We start from the raw sequence: 18,654 nt of genomic DNA, 5'->3' as shown, positions 1-18,654 counted from the left end.
CACCTCTACACCGTTATTTACATACATATCTTTCATCTGACATAGGCTTCCCCTCCAGCACCTTGAATATATCAGTCCTAAGGAAGAGACTTTAAGTTCAAAGAGTGCCATCCCCAAACCAAAGTAGGGGGTTATCAAGTGAGGTGTGCCAAGCAGTAAGACAAAACATATGCATTTTTAATAGATAGCCTCTCCTCCCCCTGAGGAAGCCAAGAAAAGAGACTCTGTGAAGCTTCAGCTGAAAACAAGTTCAGTGGATTTATACTCAGGCTGCTATTCACAGAAAAACAAAATTTACAACTCTCATATATATATATATTTTTGCTAGATGTTTTCAAGCATTCTTCAAAGCATGGCAGCCCCACCCTAGGTCCTGTTGACCAGGTGAATTCACCTCCACAAAGCATTCAAAAAGAAGAGGGTGACAAAAGATCATGAAAATGAAATAAAAAATAAAGAGGCCATGAAAGAGAAACAAAAACCTCAACAGGTCTGTATGGAATTTCAGCAGCACTTTATTTATTAATGCATATGAAGCTACCACTGTATTGCAGCTCCCAAAGACAGATCTGTGAGGAATAGGCCACATGCTGATTGACAGCAGCCATAATTCCATACAATGAGACTGTATTAAATTGTTTGATGTGATATGATACTCATCACTTGTAACTGATCAAACACACTGCTGCATCAAACAGTATTACAATACAATCAGGCTGGATATGGTTCCTGCCAAGGCTGTTCATCACATTGCACACTTCTGCATTAAACATATCTATTAATAGCATTGACAAACTACTCCTATCCAAGTTGGTTGTTTTTTTTTTTTTCCCCAAGAATTGCAGGATGGGAATGTGCACAGAAATCCACAGATAATGCCTTACAGTTTGAGGGAGTGTTTCACTTGGCTGAATGCTACAGCATGAAAGGCTTTCCCAATTTGGGAATTTTGTAAGGTAATGCCAAAAGTTGGAAAATCCTGCCCCACAAACAAAGACCTGGCATATCTGTTTTCCTTTATTTTCCTTTTTTTTTTTTTTGGTCTGATTTTTTTTTCTTTCTTTCCTGTATGCAAACAAATTGAAAGACTGACTCATTCTTGACCAAGATTTTACTTCTGCTGTTCCAATTCCCAGGAGAGCTGCTATCTTGAAGGGGGGAGCTGTGTTTGCTAACACTGACCCTTCTAGAGGAGGGGGACATAAATAAAAGCAGCAAATTCCTTGTCACCACTGCTCCTGCTGCAGACAGTGAGGGTGACACTGCAGCCCACGGGGGACAGGACTGGCTGTGACAGGACAACTGTGGGGGCTCTCTCAGATGCAGATTCTTAAATGAGCCTGGGTCTCTAGAGGGCAGAGGTCAGCTGTCCTCAAATCTGTGTGAACGCTAGATTAAGTTTATTAATCTCCCTGCTTTCACTTAAAAACCAAATTGTAGGATGGTTAAATGTTAATGCCCAGGAGCTTGTGAGACGATCAATGCCCTCAGTCACCTCTGCTAAGGGGGAGCACGAGGTGTTCAGACCCAAAAAGGATGCAAGAAGTCAGTGTGAAGACCAGGAGAACACATTCTCTTTGTGAATTACCACGTGCTTCATACCTGGTGCAGTTTTGTTTGCAGTCCTGACACAACACAGGCACAGAAGCAAGATCCAGGGACTGATGGCTTCCCACCTGGATGTCCTGGACATCCAGCCTCAACCACAGCTCTTTATAAAGGATTTATACCTGTGCTGGGGCATGATTCCAAATGTTCATCTCCCTGCACCAACCCAGCGTGCCCAGGAACAGCACAAAACCAAGCATGCAGTGAACATGGCGCTGAGCAACATTCGGAGCAGCCTCTCTCAGGGCATCTCATCAAACTACTCCAGTATGGAAAAATCAAGTGATAAACGAGCATAAAGTGTCCACAGAATTCCTCATGGACAGGTATGCACATCACAATTGGACAATCCTCCCCCTTGATTGCTATCTCAGCTTGGGAAAGCCAGGATCACATAGCCATGGAAAATAGGGAGTAATACGCAGGAATGCATGCCTGGCTGTGTGGAGCTGGCACCAGGTTTTTTTCAAGCTGGGATTGTATACATTTTACATTTATGAATATTTTTGCAAACTGCAGTGACAGAAGGTGCCTTTTGTCCTGTTTCTCACTCCTGTAATGTCAGTGTGAGCAGATTAAGCTCATGGCACAGTAGCAAATTATCCCTGCTGATGGAACCAGCTCCAAAAAGATTACTTAAGAGAGGTGTGTAAGGCATTTCCTTTTGCTAATTAAAAATATTAAAGTCTTTCAAGATAATAAACCATCTCAGAAGGTTATGCTAAAAGCTGGGAAATATAGAGGAAAGGGCTGGAAAGCTTTTCCACTCTGATGGACAGTTTTTAGCACTAAGAGCCCAGTGCAGTGTGTAGAGCTAAAGGAACGGTAACTTTCTATCTGGGTGTAGCTAAGTAATTCAAGATGCTGCAAGTTAAGTGTAACAGTAGAAAGGAAGAAGTTCAAAAACAAAGTCCCAGGCATTTCAGAGCAGTGTACAGTATGCTAAATTGTGGTATTACAGAAATTGCTGGGAGTTTGGCCACAAAACCTTTCATACTGCACCAGCGTTCTGCCAGGGCTGCCTTCCAGCCAGCCCAGACATTTTTGCCTTTCACCTGTGCTTTTTTTTTCCCTCTCCTGTTTGTTAACAGAAATCAAACACTGCACCAGAGAATTACAGCCCTTGTCCTGAATGTACCTCTCCCTTTATTAAATCAGCACGGCTGAAAAGTCACCATGCACCAGGCAAAGACAACTGCAAATCTGTGCTTGCCCTCCCCGTACCACCTGAGTGCCGCTATTATTCCTCATCCTTGGGGAAAGGACCCCATGTGTGAGTTTCAGAAACCACCTCAGTAACTCCAAGCATCATTATCAATAGTAGGATGAACTGCAGCTGGGATGCACTGAGAAGGCACGGTAATACTCGCCCTAATCTCTGCATTCATCTCACTGGCCCTCGCTAGGAAGTTTAAGTACATTTACTGGGGATTCTTCAGCCCTTGAAAGGTAGGAAGACATCTATGAGGCTTGACGTACCAGCTAATTAACTTGGGTTTGGAAAAAAAAAATCTTCTTATCTACTTAACTTGGAGACACTCTCTTTGTTTTTAAGCCTGCAGACTACCTTCTCTTTAAAATGCACGTTACGTACCACTCCGTAGTATGGAATGTATTATTTTTAACGAGGACCTATTTTAACTTGGACCTAAAACTACTAACATTTGACAGAGGGTTGTTTTATTTTTTTTTTTCTTTTAAGCTATTTGCAGAATCAGCTGAATGATAGTCTACAGCCTGTGTTTTGCAAGACAGGCTACAAAATCCTCACGCTTTCCTTCTGTCCTTAAAAACACGGGCACACAAACGTATGAAGCGCTTGGAAATGAAGCCCCAGATGCACCCACACCTCCCCTCTCCCCCCAGAATCTATAAAGGGGTTTAAATAAATCTCTCAGGTTTTGCTCCTCGGCCTCTAGAAGTGGGGAATATTGAGGCTGGGAGAAAGTGATTGAATTTGCAGTGGTTGAGGCACGTGAGTGTTTCCTGCAGCTCTTCTGACAGGAACACAGACCTGAGCAACTCCTCTAACATCCCTGCTCAGAATTAAACTGCCCTAAAATTTTCTGTGGATGGCACAGAGAGATTTTAAATCCTCACTATATTCCTAACAGATAGAACAGTGGCATGATTGACCAAGCTTTTTTTTTTTTTTTTCTTCTTCTTTTTTAAAGTACACATATGATGATGCATCATAGTTATAAACAGATGGTATTTGGCCTCCTTCCTATTCTCAACATTTGGAATTCCTAAACTATGTGAATTAAACAATAATATTTTATAAACATACAAGGGATTTTGCTCACTGCTTTGTTAACATAGAAATTATACAATGCTGACATTTATTTAAATTTTAAAAAGTAAACAAGAGTGTGTATTGAATTAAAGCAAACTAAAATCAACAGAGAGAAATATGTTCTGCGCGCACATTACCTACAACGGCACGGGCCTTTTTCGGGGACACATAATGGGATGAAGCACAAATTGTAGCTTAGACAGTCTGATCCTTTGTGCTCGAAAGGCTCATTTAACACCTCGCTGTAAACAACGGATATTTATACCATAATTGGCCAGTTGACCATCAGTTGTTCATTTACTCTGTAACCTGCTATTATGGAGTTAAAAGAAGTTCCTTTCTGTTGGCTTTTCTAGGAGTGAAAGTGTGTTTGCAATTTCAGTACCAACTGGATTCAGTCTAACACTTGTACTTAGTATGAGAAACATTTTCATAATACCAAAATTTGGGGGAATAAGAGTATTCCTGCCAGGAAGGGAAGAAGAAAGTATTGGTTCTTAAAAGAAGAATTCTGTTTGCTTGGTTTCCTCTTTCCTTTCCATTTTAACCCCTTTTTAGGCTCCTCTCGAGCTGTGCAAAATTGAGAAGCACTTAGGTTTTAATCACTATTCCCAGGTCTGCAAAGAGGTTCTGTGATGAATAAATAATGAATCCGAGATTTTAATCAGTGTTATGATTTTTGAAAAGGCTAATTATCATTGTTTACAGACATGCCTTTCCAACGCATTTCCTTGTTTTGCCTTCAAAGCTCCAAGGGTTAAGCCCCTCGCACGCATCCCTCCCATCCCTCCCCAGCGCCGCGCTCCTTGCCCGGGATTTCTTTTCGGGGGCTCGGGGGTATTTTTTTGTTCGCTTGGTGTTTTTTGGGGTGGTGTTTTTACCGGAGAGCCGGGGACGCGCGGCCGGAGGCGCGCAGGGCTGGGGAAGGCTGCGCATCACGGGCGGCCGCTCCGCACCCGCGGAAAACCCGCGGCGGGCAGGGGAGGGGGGGAGCCTTTTTCTGTGCTGTCTCTGTAGGGCAATGCTACAGAAGAAGCGGATTTTCAGAGGAATATTTTTATTATCGATAATGTCGGTGATAAAAGTGGCGGGCGGCGTGTCCGTTCCCCGCTTCCCGGGGAATCCGCGCTCCGCGCCGCCGGGATGCGCTGGGATGCGTCGGGATGCGCGGAGGGCACCGCGGGGCTGCCCCGACAGCGATCGCCCCCGGCTCAAACCCCTCGCGTTATTGTAATTCTCGTTATTATTATTATTCATGATTTTTACCGCCACTGGCCTCGTTTAACCTGGCTCGCCCGCACCTCCATCCTCTCGGCCATCGCCGGGATGGGAAAAACCTTTTCCGCGGGTGGGATATTCGGTGCCAGGGTCCCGATTGCCCCCATTCCCTCCCCGTTTCCTGGCGATCGCCCCCGCTCGCTGCTGCCGCCGCTGCTTCCGCGGGTGCGGGAACAACTTCCAACCCCGAGAGCGTCAGCTTCCAGCAACAGCTGCGAACCGCCGCTCAGAACCCAAAGAAATAGCAGAAGATTAGGCAGCGATGCTATTTATTGCCCTGTAATTAAAGTTCTATCAGTGTTTCTATTATAAAACCTTATTTACAAGGGTTGGGAACTCAGAGGCAAAATTTTCCTGCAAGGTTTTCCTGCAAGATTTTCCTTTCCTCACTAAGAAATATTTTGGTTAAATAAGGTTAGCCTGTTGGAAGGTAAAATCCTGAAGGACTTTCATTAAGGTGCTCATTTATATCTGCAAATACACTGCCAAGTCCTCCAAATCAAGGATATGTAAGAGGAATTTATTATTATTTTTTTTCAAAAATCAAGGATTCACAGAAAGGTTTTAATATAATTCTCTGGGAAATTATTCCCATGAAAACAATTTGTTTGAAAGAAAATGCCCTCTGGTCTTTTCCACACAAACTAGTCTTGGGCTAGTACATGAGAATCCAACTTAAAAGTGCCTATAAGCAGAAAGGAGGTTGGTTAATTATTTTCAACTGTCCTTTCTGGAATAAAAAACAGAGTAAACAGCTTGAACAGGGAAAGGTGAATTTAATTTTCAAGGCCCTTTAACTTTTAATAATCTGAGGAACAAGATGGGAGGTACATTCTACCCTCCCAGTTATCCTGATATAAATTCATTCAAGATTTATATTGGTGTAATAGAGAAGCAGAATTTGCTCCGTGATTTCTAATGAACTGCTGGCTCGGTCTTTAAAAACGCAATTAGAAAAATCTAACCACCTAATTCAGAACAGCTTTGAGCTGAGGCAGAGGTCTCAGTGCTGCAAACAGGGATGGAAGCTGGTCGGTGCCACAGCTCCTTGCTGTGCCTGCAGCACCAGAGCGGGGCTAGGAATGCTGGAAACGCTTTGCTACAGAATTCCCTAATTGTTTTAGGATTTTCCTCTCTATTATAAAGGAAAAGACAATTCTCATGTGGAATAAACCTGTGTTTCCTGTGATCTCAAATGCTAGGACAAAAGGATTGCAGGATTAGGTGCCTGGCCTGTTGCTGGTGCAGGAGGAGCTGTCTGGTCAGGGTGAGGCTGGCACAGCATTGGGGAAACCCAGCTCTGACTCTGCACTGAAACCTGTCTCAAAGCCCTGGCGCCGCTGTGTCAGTGCAGGTGAAACACCAATAAAAATGAAAGTAAGTCAAGGTTCAGTTCTCTTGCCCTACTCACAGGATTAGGTGTCTGCGTTCACCACTTACTCATGTGTGTAGGAACAACGGGACCGAGATCCCAATTTGTCCCCTGACCTTCTGAAGCGAGGGACTGAAATGAAGCAGCACGGGGTGACACTCTCGTTTCCTCTGCTGAAACTGAGAGGCAAAACTCTGCAGATTGTTTCAGCCTGCAGTGCTGAAGGGACACTCTCTATGGGAAACATCACCTCTGACTACCTGGAAACTCTGCAAGTACCACCTCTGGTTACCTGGCAGTCCTACATCGCTCTCCTGACTGAGGACCTCTAACAGGACAGGGTGGCCCCTGACACATCCATGATGTGGTAAGGACACAGAATCAGAATGGTTTGGGTAGGAAGGGACCTTTAAGGTCATCTTTAAGATCATCTTTAATCTCATCTAGTTCCAATCCCCCACCATGAGAAGGGACACCTTCCACCAGATTGAGCTGCTCCAAGCCCTGTCCGATTCAGCCTCGAACACTTCCAGGGATCCTTGCTCCAGAGCAGCTGCACATCTTCGCTAAGAATGTAAAGAAATATCAGGAGATAACACAGCATTGCTATTTATTACCCTGCAATTAAACTCCTCACAGTGTTTCTATTATAAACGTTACTTGCAAGGGTTCATAAAAAGGGAAAAATTTTCCACCAAGACGAAGCCTTGCTCAGCAGACAGAGCATGGATGAAGAGTCACTGTCAGTAGGTTCATCAGGGCAGAGCTGCACCTCACCAAGGAGCTGGGTGAGACCTCCTCTGCTGGTGGGGCTGATGAGGGTGTGCCCTGAGGACAGCAGGAGCCTTTGAGTGCAAACCACACAGCTTTGATGTTCTGAGTCTGCTCACCACAAGCCCGAGTGCAGCATTACAGCATCTCCTCTCTCCCTTTTATTGGTTTGGAGAATGACTCACTGTGACACTTGAAGCAGTTTGCTACAACTGCACCATGCCTCAGTTTCCCCAGCAGTAAAGCCAAAAATATTCCAATTTGTTGGTGCAAGGTGTGATGACATTGGTGAACATCTATGACACACTCTGGTAGGAGTGCAAGGCAGTCCTGTTCCTTGAGTCTCCCAAGGATTAACACCAAACCTACACTCTTGGGAAGGCCACGTCCACCCAACCACAAGCTGTGCCTAAAGCCAAGCTGGGCTTTGACTGAGCAGAAAGGAGGAGGCACCCGCATAGAGAGAGATGATAACTGCAAAATTACAACTCTGCAGTGCTAGCAGAACAACCAAACACTCTCCACTGGATCTGCCTGGGTTGCTTCTGATCGCTTTATGGGGTAATTTGAACAAGAAGTAACACATGCTCTCTCTCACTGTGAAAAATGACATTTCAGCTTCCTGATGGTGTCAAAAGTCACAAAGACACTCGTGGGGAGGGGGACCAGCCTGTACCTTTCACCCCTTTCAGGGAGAGGGGCTGCCCTGCCTGATCCAAGGGAAGCTGAGACCACACCTGTCTGCAAAAACAAGCCTTACCAGGCTTCACGTCATGACACCTTACCCAGAGTCCTCTTCCTGCTTCTTCCCAGAGCAGAGATGAAAATCTTGGAATTGCCATAAGGTTTTATTATCGCTTGCAAACCAAATTCTACTTCATCAGATAAAGACACAATTGCATTCATTGACTCTGACACAAGGATATGCACGGTGATAAACATACAGATAGATGTACACACTTATACATGAATGAGATATGCTAATTAAAAATTGCAGTGGGCACTTTATTAAAAATTTATTGTACAATCTACATCTTCAAAACATTTTACATCAACAAATATTGCGACTTGACTGCTGGAATCATAAGTGATTTATCTTTAAAAGACTGTATTTGCAACTGGATGCAAAGATTCTTGATGAACCGCCATTACATTTAAACTACTGGTTTTTATTGGAAGTATTTTGATTGTTATCTGTTTGTTCTCCATCCTTGAGAGAAATAAAACAAGTGTCTCGGCTTTCATTTTATCGGATAGATGGCACCACGTAGCATATTTCCCATGCTAGTTTGAATTACAGCTGTTTATCTTTCAGCTTTCTTTAAGATTAATTAAATGCAAATGTAACTCCACGAATCATGGGATTACCTGCCAGACCCCTTATTAATACCTTCACTTAAAAACCCCTTTGCCAGAGAGTCATTAATTTGCAATAAAAAAAAAAAAAGAAGAGAAAAAAAGAGAGAGAAGTGCTCAAGCAGCCCTTTGCCTCCCAACAACCCGGAGATGGCTGCCCAATTAGTCCGGCAGCATTCGGATCCTCCTTTCAGGCCCTGTGGCCCTTTGAGGACACAATAAGGCTCCAATGATAACCTGGCAACCTAGGTAGAAACTCAGCCAAGTGTGAGCGTTTGAAGCTGCAGCTTGGCTGCCATCGTGTCGGCGAAAAGAAAGAATTCAGGCACCATGTCATCCAGTACAAAGGATAAAAACAGATTCAACCGGAAATTCAATGTGGCACCACATATGGGATACATGAGTGCGGTTACACAACAGGCCACATATTTTTTTTGAACAGTCTCCTGCATGTGATGCCGAGGACATGTGTAACCATCATAACGTCTCTAAGAATCTGTATTTAATTTGAGCTGGGGTGGTGGCAGGGATTGGAGATCTGAAGCCGCCACAGGTTTGTGGCAGATGGCTCTGTGTCAGCTATGACAAGCAGCCAGGCTCGGCTTCCTCTGCAGATTTTCTTTTCTCTCTGATCAGGTAAATATGGGCACACTCTGGAAACTTCCACAATTCTGCCTGAGGCTGCAAGTTTGTGACTTAGCCCCATCTGTCACAAATCTTCCCTCGGTTCTGCTGCGAGCAGAGACCTGAATTTACTGCCGAGCGCTGCCCAAGAAAACCCGGCCGTCTCGCCCTGCGAGGAAGCACAAGAGAGAAGCACACGGAGCCCTGTTAGAGCCTGGGACACAAAATGCAGCAAGGATTTCAGGAGGGCTGCAAGCCACTTGGTCAAAGAACACTTATGTGGTGTTATTTAAAAATGGGGTAAGTTCAGGGGTTTTTATTTAAAGACAGTTAAGATGGTCATGAGGCCCAGGTTATTCTCTCCCTCTGCTTTTCTGGTGGTCTCTGGACTCATCAAGGACTGAACACCCTCAGGGACCAATGTGCCCCTCTCACCCTCAGACATGGCAAAATCACGATCCAGGAGGAGCAGGGCCTGGCTCTGCTAGACCAATCATCATCACTCTGTGCTTTACTTTTACTTGAGAATAATCTTTTTTTTTTTTTTTTTTTTTTTTTTGAGGAGTGATAACCATGCAAAGATCTGGACATTCATTTTTTCAAGGAATAAAATTCCATCACTGTCTTTCCATCAACAGTTCCTAAATATGCGGGGATCAAGAGAAGCAAAGTTTTCACATAAAGCAGCATCTTCCCATAAAGAGCAAACAACATAATGTCAGTAGCAGAACAGTATTTGTCATTAAATAATCAACTTGTTTCTAGTGTCCTAAGATCAGAACTGAAGCACTTAATATCTACTCTGCCACCATTAGACTTCAGAGCTAACCTTTAGAATTTAATAAGGAGTCTTCATCCATTCAGACTGGCTCTTTCAGGACAGCTCAAGTTCAAGCACACAGCATTGATTTAGTGTAGATTTTTTGCACTTTTTAAAAAATTGCCTTTACAAAATTAAGATTTAGAGATTAATTTTCCAAAATCTGAGATTTCGCAGGCAAGACTGGAATGATTTACAGAGACAATTTGTATTGGGTCAGATCTACTTTGTGATCCAGCTCCTTCACTCTGCAAGTGAATAAGGGGGAAGAATCAAGGTGGAAAACAGTTTGCAGCAATTAGTTTTGGAGTTCAATTCTCAAACTCCAAGCACTTTTGGAGACCAGCATCAAAACTCACCATTGCTTTACATGAATTGGGTGCACTGTGAGGCCCAAGCTATTTAACACACCTCAGCAGAGGAACAGTATTTCTCTAACCAAACTGGTCTGTTCTGCAGTTTCTTATATTGGCTTTCAAAAACTCACCTCATTCTTGCTGTCTTTAAACAAAAAACATCAAATTTTCAATGCAAATCTATGCAGTACCTTGCATAGGATGGCTCAGAACACACTGAGTGACTGTAACAGTGGGAAAACAGTTTCCTGCTTTTTTCCCCAAGGTAATTTGAATAAACTGTACTGGAAAGAAAAAAAAAAGTTTTCATGCTTTTTGCAACTTTTCCTCCTATTTCCTTTGACCCATTTCTCCATCTACTGTTTTGAAGTGGCTGTGGCTCATGTGCCAGTTTTCATTTGCTCTCTAAAACTCCCCTGGAAGCTATCTAATGCTGTCAGGATGAAAAGTTCCAAGTCCTGGTGTTAATGTTGAAAGTTGCCCCCATAACAGCTTTATTCCTACTCTGCAAGTGCAGCCAACTGCTGTGAGCTACAGACCGATATTTGGGGACATGGTGATCATGGAAATGTTGGATCAATGGTTGGACACAATAATCTTAAAGGTCTTTCCCAACCTAAATATTTCCATGATTCTGTGATTTTCAGAGAGCTGGAGTCTCCTGGATATTTTACCTCAAAGAGCCAAGAGCAAGACAAGCCCAGAGAGAAGTTCAGGTGCAGGCCACCCTCACACGTATATATCTGCACATATATCCATTTATCTACAGCTGGATCCCAAAATTAGGCAACTCCAACTCCCTTCCTGCCATCTCATTCCTTCCACAGTGAGGATCCAGGCTAGCCAGGCTGACCTCCCTCTACCACAGTTACTTGAACATCTAAGTTTCACCCAAAATGCTTAAATTGTGTCCCACAGCCCAGCACCTTCCCACCTGTGCAAACTCTTAAGCTAGACAGGGGCTTCACTGTATCAGCCACACACAGGGAATGGAAAGTGTCAAGACTTGAGTCTAACCTGGATGTGATTCTGAGCAACTTAATCCAAGTTTGAAGCCAGATCCTACTTTGAAACTGGCCCTGCTTTGACCAGAGGCTGGGCTGGTGACCTCCAGAGGCACCTTCCTTGACTAGTCTGTGATTCTGTGCTCCAAATATGTAATGGAAGTTTTATTTCACATTTTAAAAAATCCTTATGCTTCCCATATTTTCCTTAGGATCACACGCCTAAGCACTGGAACAGAGATGGGAGAGCATGGACAAGGAGCTCTGCACTCCAGAGTTCCTGTAAGCTTCCCCCACAGACTCTGAGGAGCAGATCTAACCCACCTCTGAAACCATTTTAAATCACGTTCACGGGAAACTGAGCAGCTCAAGAGACAAATACAAATTTCTCTTTTGTGTTTCTAACCTCCTTCTGACCTGCACCTAATGCTAGCCAGGTAAAAGCAGAAATTCAATACAATTCCTTCTTTTTTAACTCTGCAAACGTGCTCTGCTAGTGAACAGAAAGGCAGCAGGGTGGATGGAAATACTTGCACTATTTGCATACCCTATAAAGCTCTGAATTAACTTTATCAGCCCGGGACAAAAGATCTGGAGAACACTGTAAGCAAACATCTGCTCAATATACATTCACCATTAAAAAGTAAACAGTAGGATTGGCTCCATAAGGAACAGGTTGGGAATTATCAGAGTACTACACATCACATAAACTGATGGCATGGCCCAGAATTCTCTAAAGCAATGATCACACCAGGCACAAAAACAGCTCTCAAGCATCAGAACGGCTTGAATGATGAGAGATTAGAGTATAAACATGGAATAACATTCACAAGGAGAGACAGAAAGGACTGGGATACTGTAAATGTTGACAAATGTTTATAAAATAATGGATGGTACAATAAAGATGGATGGGGAGCTCCTGCTTCCAGGCGACCAACTCCAGAACAAGAAGACACTCCACACAACTGAAGGTGGGGAAAACCTGAGCTAATTAAGGAAATTATTTAAACACCATCATAAACAAATCATAGAATCATGGAATGGTTTGGGTTGGAAAAGCCCTTAAAGACCATCTTGTTCCAAGCCCCTGCCATGGGCAAGAACACCTTTCACTAGACCAGGCTGCTTATGGAGAAATGAATTTCCAGTGGAGTTTTGCTGGGGATTGGGTAAAGATAAAGGCACAGGAACCATCCCTGGCTCTCACATGGCCTGTACAGGAACTGTGAGCAACAGGCTGAGTAACTGATGGGACATCTGGCATCAGGCTCCCCTGCATCCTCACGTGCCCAATGCCCTGCATATTGCACTGAGAGTGCCTCCTGCTGCTTCCCTAGCTTTGCCTAAACATGAAAGCTGGACCAGGAGCAGCTTTCCCCTTCTACACATTTCCCTGAAATACTCAAGATACTGCTTTATCTGAAATCAGAGAAAAAAGAAAAGGAAAGAAAAAGAAGGAAAAAAAAGTTTTGTTAGAACTGCCCTATAGAGCCAAATCCTGAGACTGGAAACAATTCAGATGTCTATGGTCTAACTGGGATCTTAATTTGATTTTACAGCAGTTTAATCCCTTTGAATTCAGCAGACTTCCTTCTACAGTGGTGTCAGAAAGAAAAAAAATCACGCCATGTGTCTTTTCATAGGCAGGTGAGCTTCTGTAGTGTGATGGAAATGAGAAGATGAATGTCAGAAAGTGGGCCAAATTCTTTTCTCCATTAAACAAGCATGAGTGAGAGTAGGATTTTTCTGTAGGAACTGAAGCTGACAGCATGTCAACCAGCACTCATTCAGCTGGGAGGGCTGGGAGAGATTATTTAAAGTTGTCAGCTCCTTCCATGCCTGGCTTTTGGCAACTCTTCTTGTCCCTTTCCACTGTATACTCTTTATACATGCTGTTTTAAATTAAGAAACTCAAGTGAGGAAACTAAAAGGTAAACTTTATGAAAATAATGCAGAAACAAATGTTTTGCCCTATTTTATTTAATTTATTTTAACTTTAAATCTACTAGATAGGGCACTAACAGGTCCTGTGGCGTGCCCTGACCAATGCCCTGTTGTTGTTACTTGCTTCATTCCTCTGCTTACCTTGGCAACCAAAACCACCCAGAACTAGAGTTTGATTCCATGAAACTGGAACAGAACAAATAATTGATAACAAATGAGATTTGCTTCCCTCTCATCTCAGTCTTCTGCTAATAACTGGCAGAAGGCAAGGCTGAAATGCAGATGAGCCAGCCCTGAGTGCTGTGTGAATACTCAGGGTGAGCAATACATCATCTGGAAAGGTTTTCATAGGTGCTTACATTATGGACATTTTTAAAAGTCTGCCAGCAGGGATCTGCTCTGTGGAGTTAAGCTACTACAGTTTAATGCCTTGGTCTGTGCATTTTCACAGGGATGTTCCCTATGTCCAGCCCCTAAGCCCACTGCCTTGCTGCCATTTATCTCCTTTCTGCCACTAATTTTGTTAGCACAAGCATTGAGGACATCTGAAGGAATAAACTGCCTGTTTAATTAGCCACTGCCTAATTATTATAGATATCCTGAGTAATAAAATCCCAACAATATGTAAAAGGATAAGCCAAGGTGATTACTTCCCAACTTGTGCAGCAGAATCCCCAACCAGCAGAGAAAAGCACTATTTGCTTTTTAAGCATTTCTACTTGGAAAATGCCACAGATACTTGATAAACTCAATGCAGAGAGTATGGCAAGATGGTTTCTGAAAGACAAGGAGCTGGTTAACACTGACTCTTGTGCTGGGATCTCTTCTCTAGCCAACTAATGCAGAGATAATATTATAGTGATCTGAAAAAAGTGAAAACACTGTGCAAGTGCTGCGTAGCCTTCAGGATTTCACTCTGTTCAGCTCCTTACAAAGCAGCATCACTCCAGCTGTAATGACCTTAACAGCACAGCTCTGAGCTAGCATTTCCCAGGAGCTTTTGTGGATGGTCCACAGTGAAGGAAGACTAGGTGTACGTGGGTGTAGGCACAAAAGGACAACTCTAACAGCATTCTCTGAGCTGATCCAAAGCTTATTAAAGACAACAGGGATATTTCCTCTGCTGCTCACAGGTGCTGGATTAGGCTCTGCTTTCCTCATTTTAAAACAATCCCTCACTCAGCTCCATTGCTACCTGTTGCAGAGGTTAAGCTCTGACACTCACAAGATCTGCAGACCCCATGCATGAGAGGCAGGATAAACTCCTTCAGCTTCTGCCTACTAATCATCCCAAGGAATTCTTAAAAAAAGATAAAAACAACTTCAAGCAAATCAGCATTTTGCCTACAGGGCTTCTGCACACATTTTCAACCTGTACTGTTTTATATCAGTATTTTTTGCATGCCTTGGCTCTGTGTTCACGAGCTGGGATCCATGTGGGAGAAGATCCATGTGAATGCAACCATTAGCTGAGCTTGAAGCATTGGGAAATGCCAAGGTAAACATTTAAGGACTGCTTTCCCTTTGAAGCCCCCATGCCTAACTCTACGATACTATTGACTCAAGAAGTAATGCTGAACACTGGAAGTGTTCAGTCAGCATTTTAAACTATTATGAGCTACCTTCTGAACCATTGCCAAGTTAATAGACAATGAAAGATAATGAGCTTGAAATTGGGTGTTAAATTGCATTTTTGGTTCTCTCCTTTTTTTTTCTTTTTTTTTTTTCCTTGAGGTTTAACTGTTTCCTGCAGAAACAACATCATCTTTGATGTATCATTATGTAAATGCCTATTTTTAGGTCACAAAAAAAGTCAAGGCGTGGGCTAAGCCCTTGCTGCTCTTGCTATGTGTGTGCAGGAAGGGGGAGAGAGGCAGACGAGACACAGCAAGACCCAACAATTTCTGGTCCCCAGAGGGAGGGAGGGAGGTGGAGGCATGAGGTTGGGTCTGTTGGCAGCAGGAGACTCCAAATTAAGGAGGAGATTTCTCGACCTGCTCATTAACAGTGAGGCTGGACGGAGGAGGGAGCGCTCCGAGAACCGCGTTTGTGTCGCACGGGTTAACACGAGGAGTATTTCCATGCACCCCCAAGCCTGTAAGGACTTTCAGCTGAGTTCAGGGGTTTTGACGAGCTGAAACACCTCTGTTGTGCAGGGGTGATGTGTATCCAACCTCCAAGCTGCCCACGGCAGAGCCAGGACAGTGAAAGTCAAAAACCGCTGTAAATGAGCGAAGCAGCGTGCAAAAAGCTGCAGTTATTCTTCTGAAAGCAGCATCGTGTACTAACAGCTCTTCACTGGAATAATGTAAAATTTAGTGCTTCATCTACATTCAAATTAAAAAAAAAAAAAGAAAAGCACGACTCCCATCAGTGTAAATACACCATTTAAAACCATGAAAGTCGGCCTAGCATTGAACACTTGAGCAAAACCTGAATGGAGAGTTTGCCACTGAACCTGGACTTTCTCTGCAAAAATAACTGCAAAAAAGGGGACATGATAAATACCAGTAAATTATGCTCCCAATAAACTTTAATGCTCCACACACCTTATAAAGCAAAGAATTAAAATAATTGTAATTATGAAAATCACTCAAATCATTCCAGAAGCCAAAGAAATCTTACCTGATACCTGTCACCTGCATTTTTTGAAGATTAAATTAGGATAGGAAGGTAGGCTTATCCTCATTAGTATAATTGTAGGATCTTTCTTTTATTTTCCTTTTAAACTAATGAGTTTCATTAATCCAGGTTCATTTTTATAAGCCTCTTGGGTCCAAACGTAAAGGACAGTCATTTTAGAAAACAGTAAATTAAAAAAAACATGTAGCATGCATTAAGTGCACGTATTTCATAAGACCTAGGTTAATACAACTGGCATCTAGTTTAATTAATCCTTGTTAGTGTAACGACTAATATCCCTCCCTAGCATGTTTCCTTTAAACATTAGTATGTTAATTAAATGTTGTTTTTTTAAGGGTTTTTTTTTCCCCTTTGTACTTCAATATGGCATTATATCATCTAAAACTATTCCAAACAACTACCTTATAGAGATGTCTCCTTACAATATCTGGTCTCTTGCAGAAATTCTGAAGCCTTTTAAAAAGCTGTTCAGGTGTAGAATACAGATATTCAGCTGCAGGAAAAACAGATACATTTTTAATGAAACAAAAACCTCAAAGCACACACTCGATATTAGTCACTTTACTAATTAAAAATGCATATTGCTCTGTGCCGCCTCGTGTTTTACATTATTTAAGCATGATTTTATAAGGTTACCTCAGCTCACAAGGATGTTTAATGCTAAATAAGACTGTGTAGTTGTGCTGTTTAGACATCTCCTTTGGGTGATTAAAATACATTATTCTAATGTAACACAATGCATATGTGATACATTTAGTGATGAGATTTTTCGAAGAACTGGTACTACATTAGTGTGTATCCTGTACTGCAGTTGCATACTATTAAGTATTAAATTGTTTAAATAATTTGGTGTGATTTTCAGGCCTGGCTTTTTTTTTTTTTTCCTCTTCTCTGTATCAAAAAAAAAATCTGCAAACCATTGCAGCATCAGTGACCTTCTAACAAAAATCTATCATTACGGGATGTGTATGCTAACAATGAAGAATGCTATTTCAAAACTTGCTTTTTTGTTATCTTAAAAGAACAGATGGCAAATATAAACTTCGTCTAATGTATTAAAACACATAAAATTTGCCTTAACACTAACATGTTGGCTTGCCAAATAAACAATTGCTTTCACTCAAGTTTATTCCCAAACTTTGGGTTTTAGCAGGAATCACGTTATTACGTTTCAGCAGAAGGAACAGGCAACAAAGCAGCTACCTGGGAATATCTCTGGGTACACCAAGGCTTTGGGACACAGCGGGTAACAGCCACAATGCACAGCCTCGATCCTGAGGATTAGAAATCACAAATACACAAAAATAGACATTAGTCAGCCAAAAAAATTATTTCTGTGCAAGAGCCTTGAGGTTGCCTGCATGCAGCAAGAGGGAAACATTTTTTTTTTTCTTCAGCAGCATAATCCTTCTAAATGCCAAAGTTGCTCTTTTTAAAGAAAATTTTATTGATCATATGAATTACATAGAACAGAACAGCGAGCATATGTTTTGTTCGCTGAATAAATCAAAGCGCAGCTCTGCATTTTTTTGTTTTTTAAATACTGTTTAACACATTTTATAATCAGCAGACAGACACATGTAACAACATGGTGAAGTATGGACGGCTTTGCTTAATAATGCTGCTGTAAAACAAGGGGCACGCTGGCTGCACCAGGGTGTGTTGCAGACACGCACACCACCCTCACCTGGCACAGCAGATATTCCCCTCAGACTTCCAGACTCCAAAGGTTACAGCTAAACATAACCCAGGAATAACTTGCAGCATGCTCCAGGCTGGGATATTTCAGCTTATTCACATGCTTTGGATAATTTCCTTTATTTTTCGGGACATAAACTGTTGTATTTTTTAATAACCGCTGATGGAATCCCTTTGCCAAAGCGCGCGAAGCTTTGTACTTGCTTTTTGTTCCCAAGGAACATTTCACGTATCTCCCAAACATCAAACCCAAATATTTTAGAATTGGCGCAAAGTTTTCCAGTAGCAGAGCTGTCCCTCCTGGAGTTCAGGTTTTGACAGCTGAATGGGTTAAAGGCATCCAGGTTGCAGTTTATTTTTTTCACATAATGACCACTGATCTGACACAACGTCCCTCCAAAGATACAACCGTAATTTCTGTTGGCCAGAAATTACACAGTGAAATTCAAAACACTTCTTAAAATATGTTTATTTTATGAGAGGCTTTGAATTTCCTCCAACATGTTGACCATACGAGGGCTTTATTTTTAACTTCAGTTTCCCTCATTCCCCAGAATAAAAAAAAAAAATCTGAAATCTTGTCAATGTTCACCTTTTCTATTTTCAGTGACAAGCCAAAGGCTTTTGCTACCTCCATGTGAATGTCAGGTTTGGTACTTTATTACAGGTACCCTGAAAGGACTCTGTTTCCTTTAGATCTACTCAGTTTTAAACAGGAAAAAAAAAGAAAATAAAGAATAACATATTCAGCTTTCATGCTAGAAAACTATGCATATCCACAAACCCCAAAGACACATTTCTCTGCAAATGCTTTTGCTAAGAAATGACTGGTTTTTTTCATAAACTTTTAAAATTTGTAATTTATGTTTTTTTTTTTAAATAAC

The 18,654-nt window shown here is 42.2% G+C and overlaps 1 protein-coding gene across 5 annotated transcripts in view; it reads right to left on the bottom strand.

Moving 5' to 3' along the window:
- The window catches only part of GTDC1 (glycosyltransferase like domain containing 1), a 191,852-nt gene that overhangs the window by 13,919 nt on the left and 159,279 nt on the right, over positions 1 to 18,654 (bottom strand). For 3 of the 5 annotated variants that reach the window (XM_064717984.1, XM_064717979.1, XM_064717980.1), the window contains 3 exons: positions 17,276 to 17,346; positions 16,474 to 16,565; positions 8,177 to 9,474 (listed from right to left, as the gene is read on the bottom strand). In XM_064717984.1, the coding sequence (XP_064574054.1) occupies positions 9,391 to 9,474; positions 16,474 to 16,565; positions 17,276 to 17,346 (247 nt within the window). In that variant the 3' untranslated portion in view covers positions 8,177 to 9,390. Of the gene's footprint in view, positions 1 to 8,176; positions 9,475 to 16,473; positions 16,566 to 17,275; positions 17,347 to 18,654 lie in introns of those variants that run through there. The other 2 variants (XM_064717981.1, XM_064717982.1) reach the window with 2 other exon arrangements.

Source organism: Zonotrichia leucophrys, chromosome 7 (genome assembly GCF_028769735.1).
Source record: "Zonotrichia leucophrys gambelii isolate GWCS_2022_RI chromosome 7, RI_Zleu_2.0, whole genome shotgun sequence".
NCBI lineage: Eukaryota > Metazoa > Chordata > Aves > Passeriformes > Passerellidae > Zonotrichia > Zonotrichia leucophrys.
The sequence above is the reverse complement of the archived record's forward strand: the minus strand, read 5'-3'. Positions and strand labels throughout refer to the sequence as shown.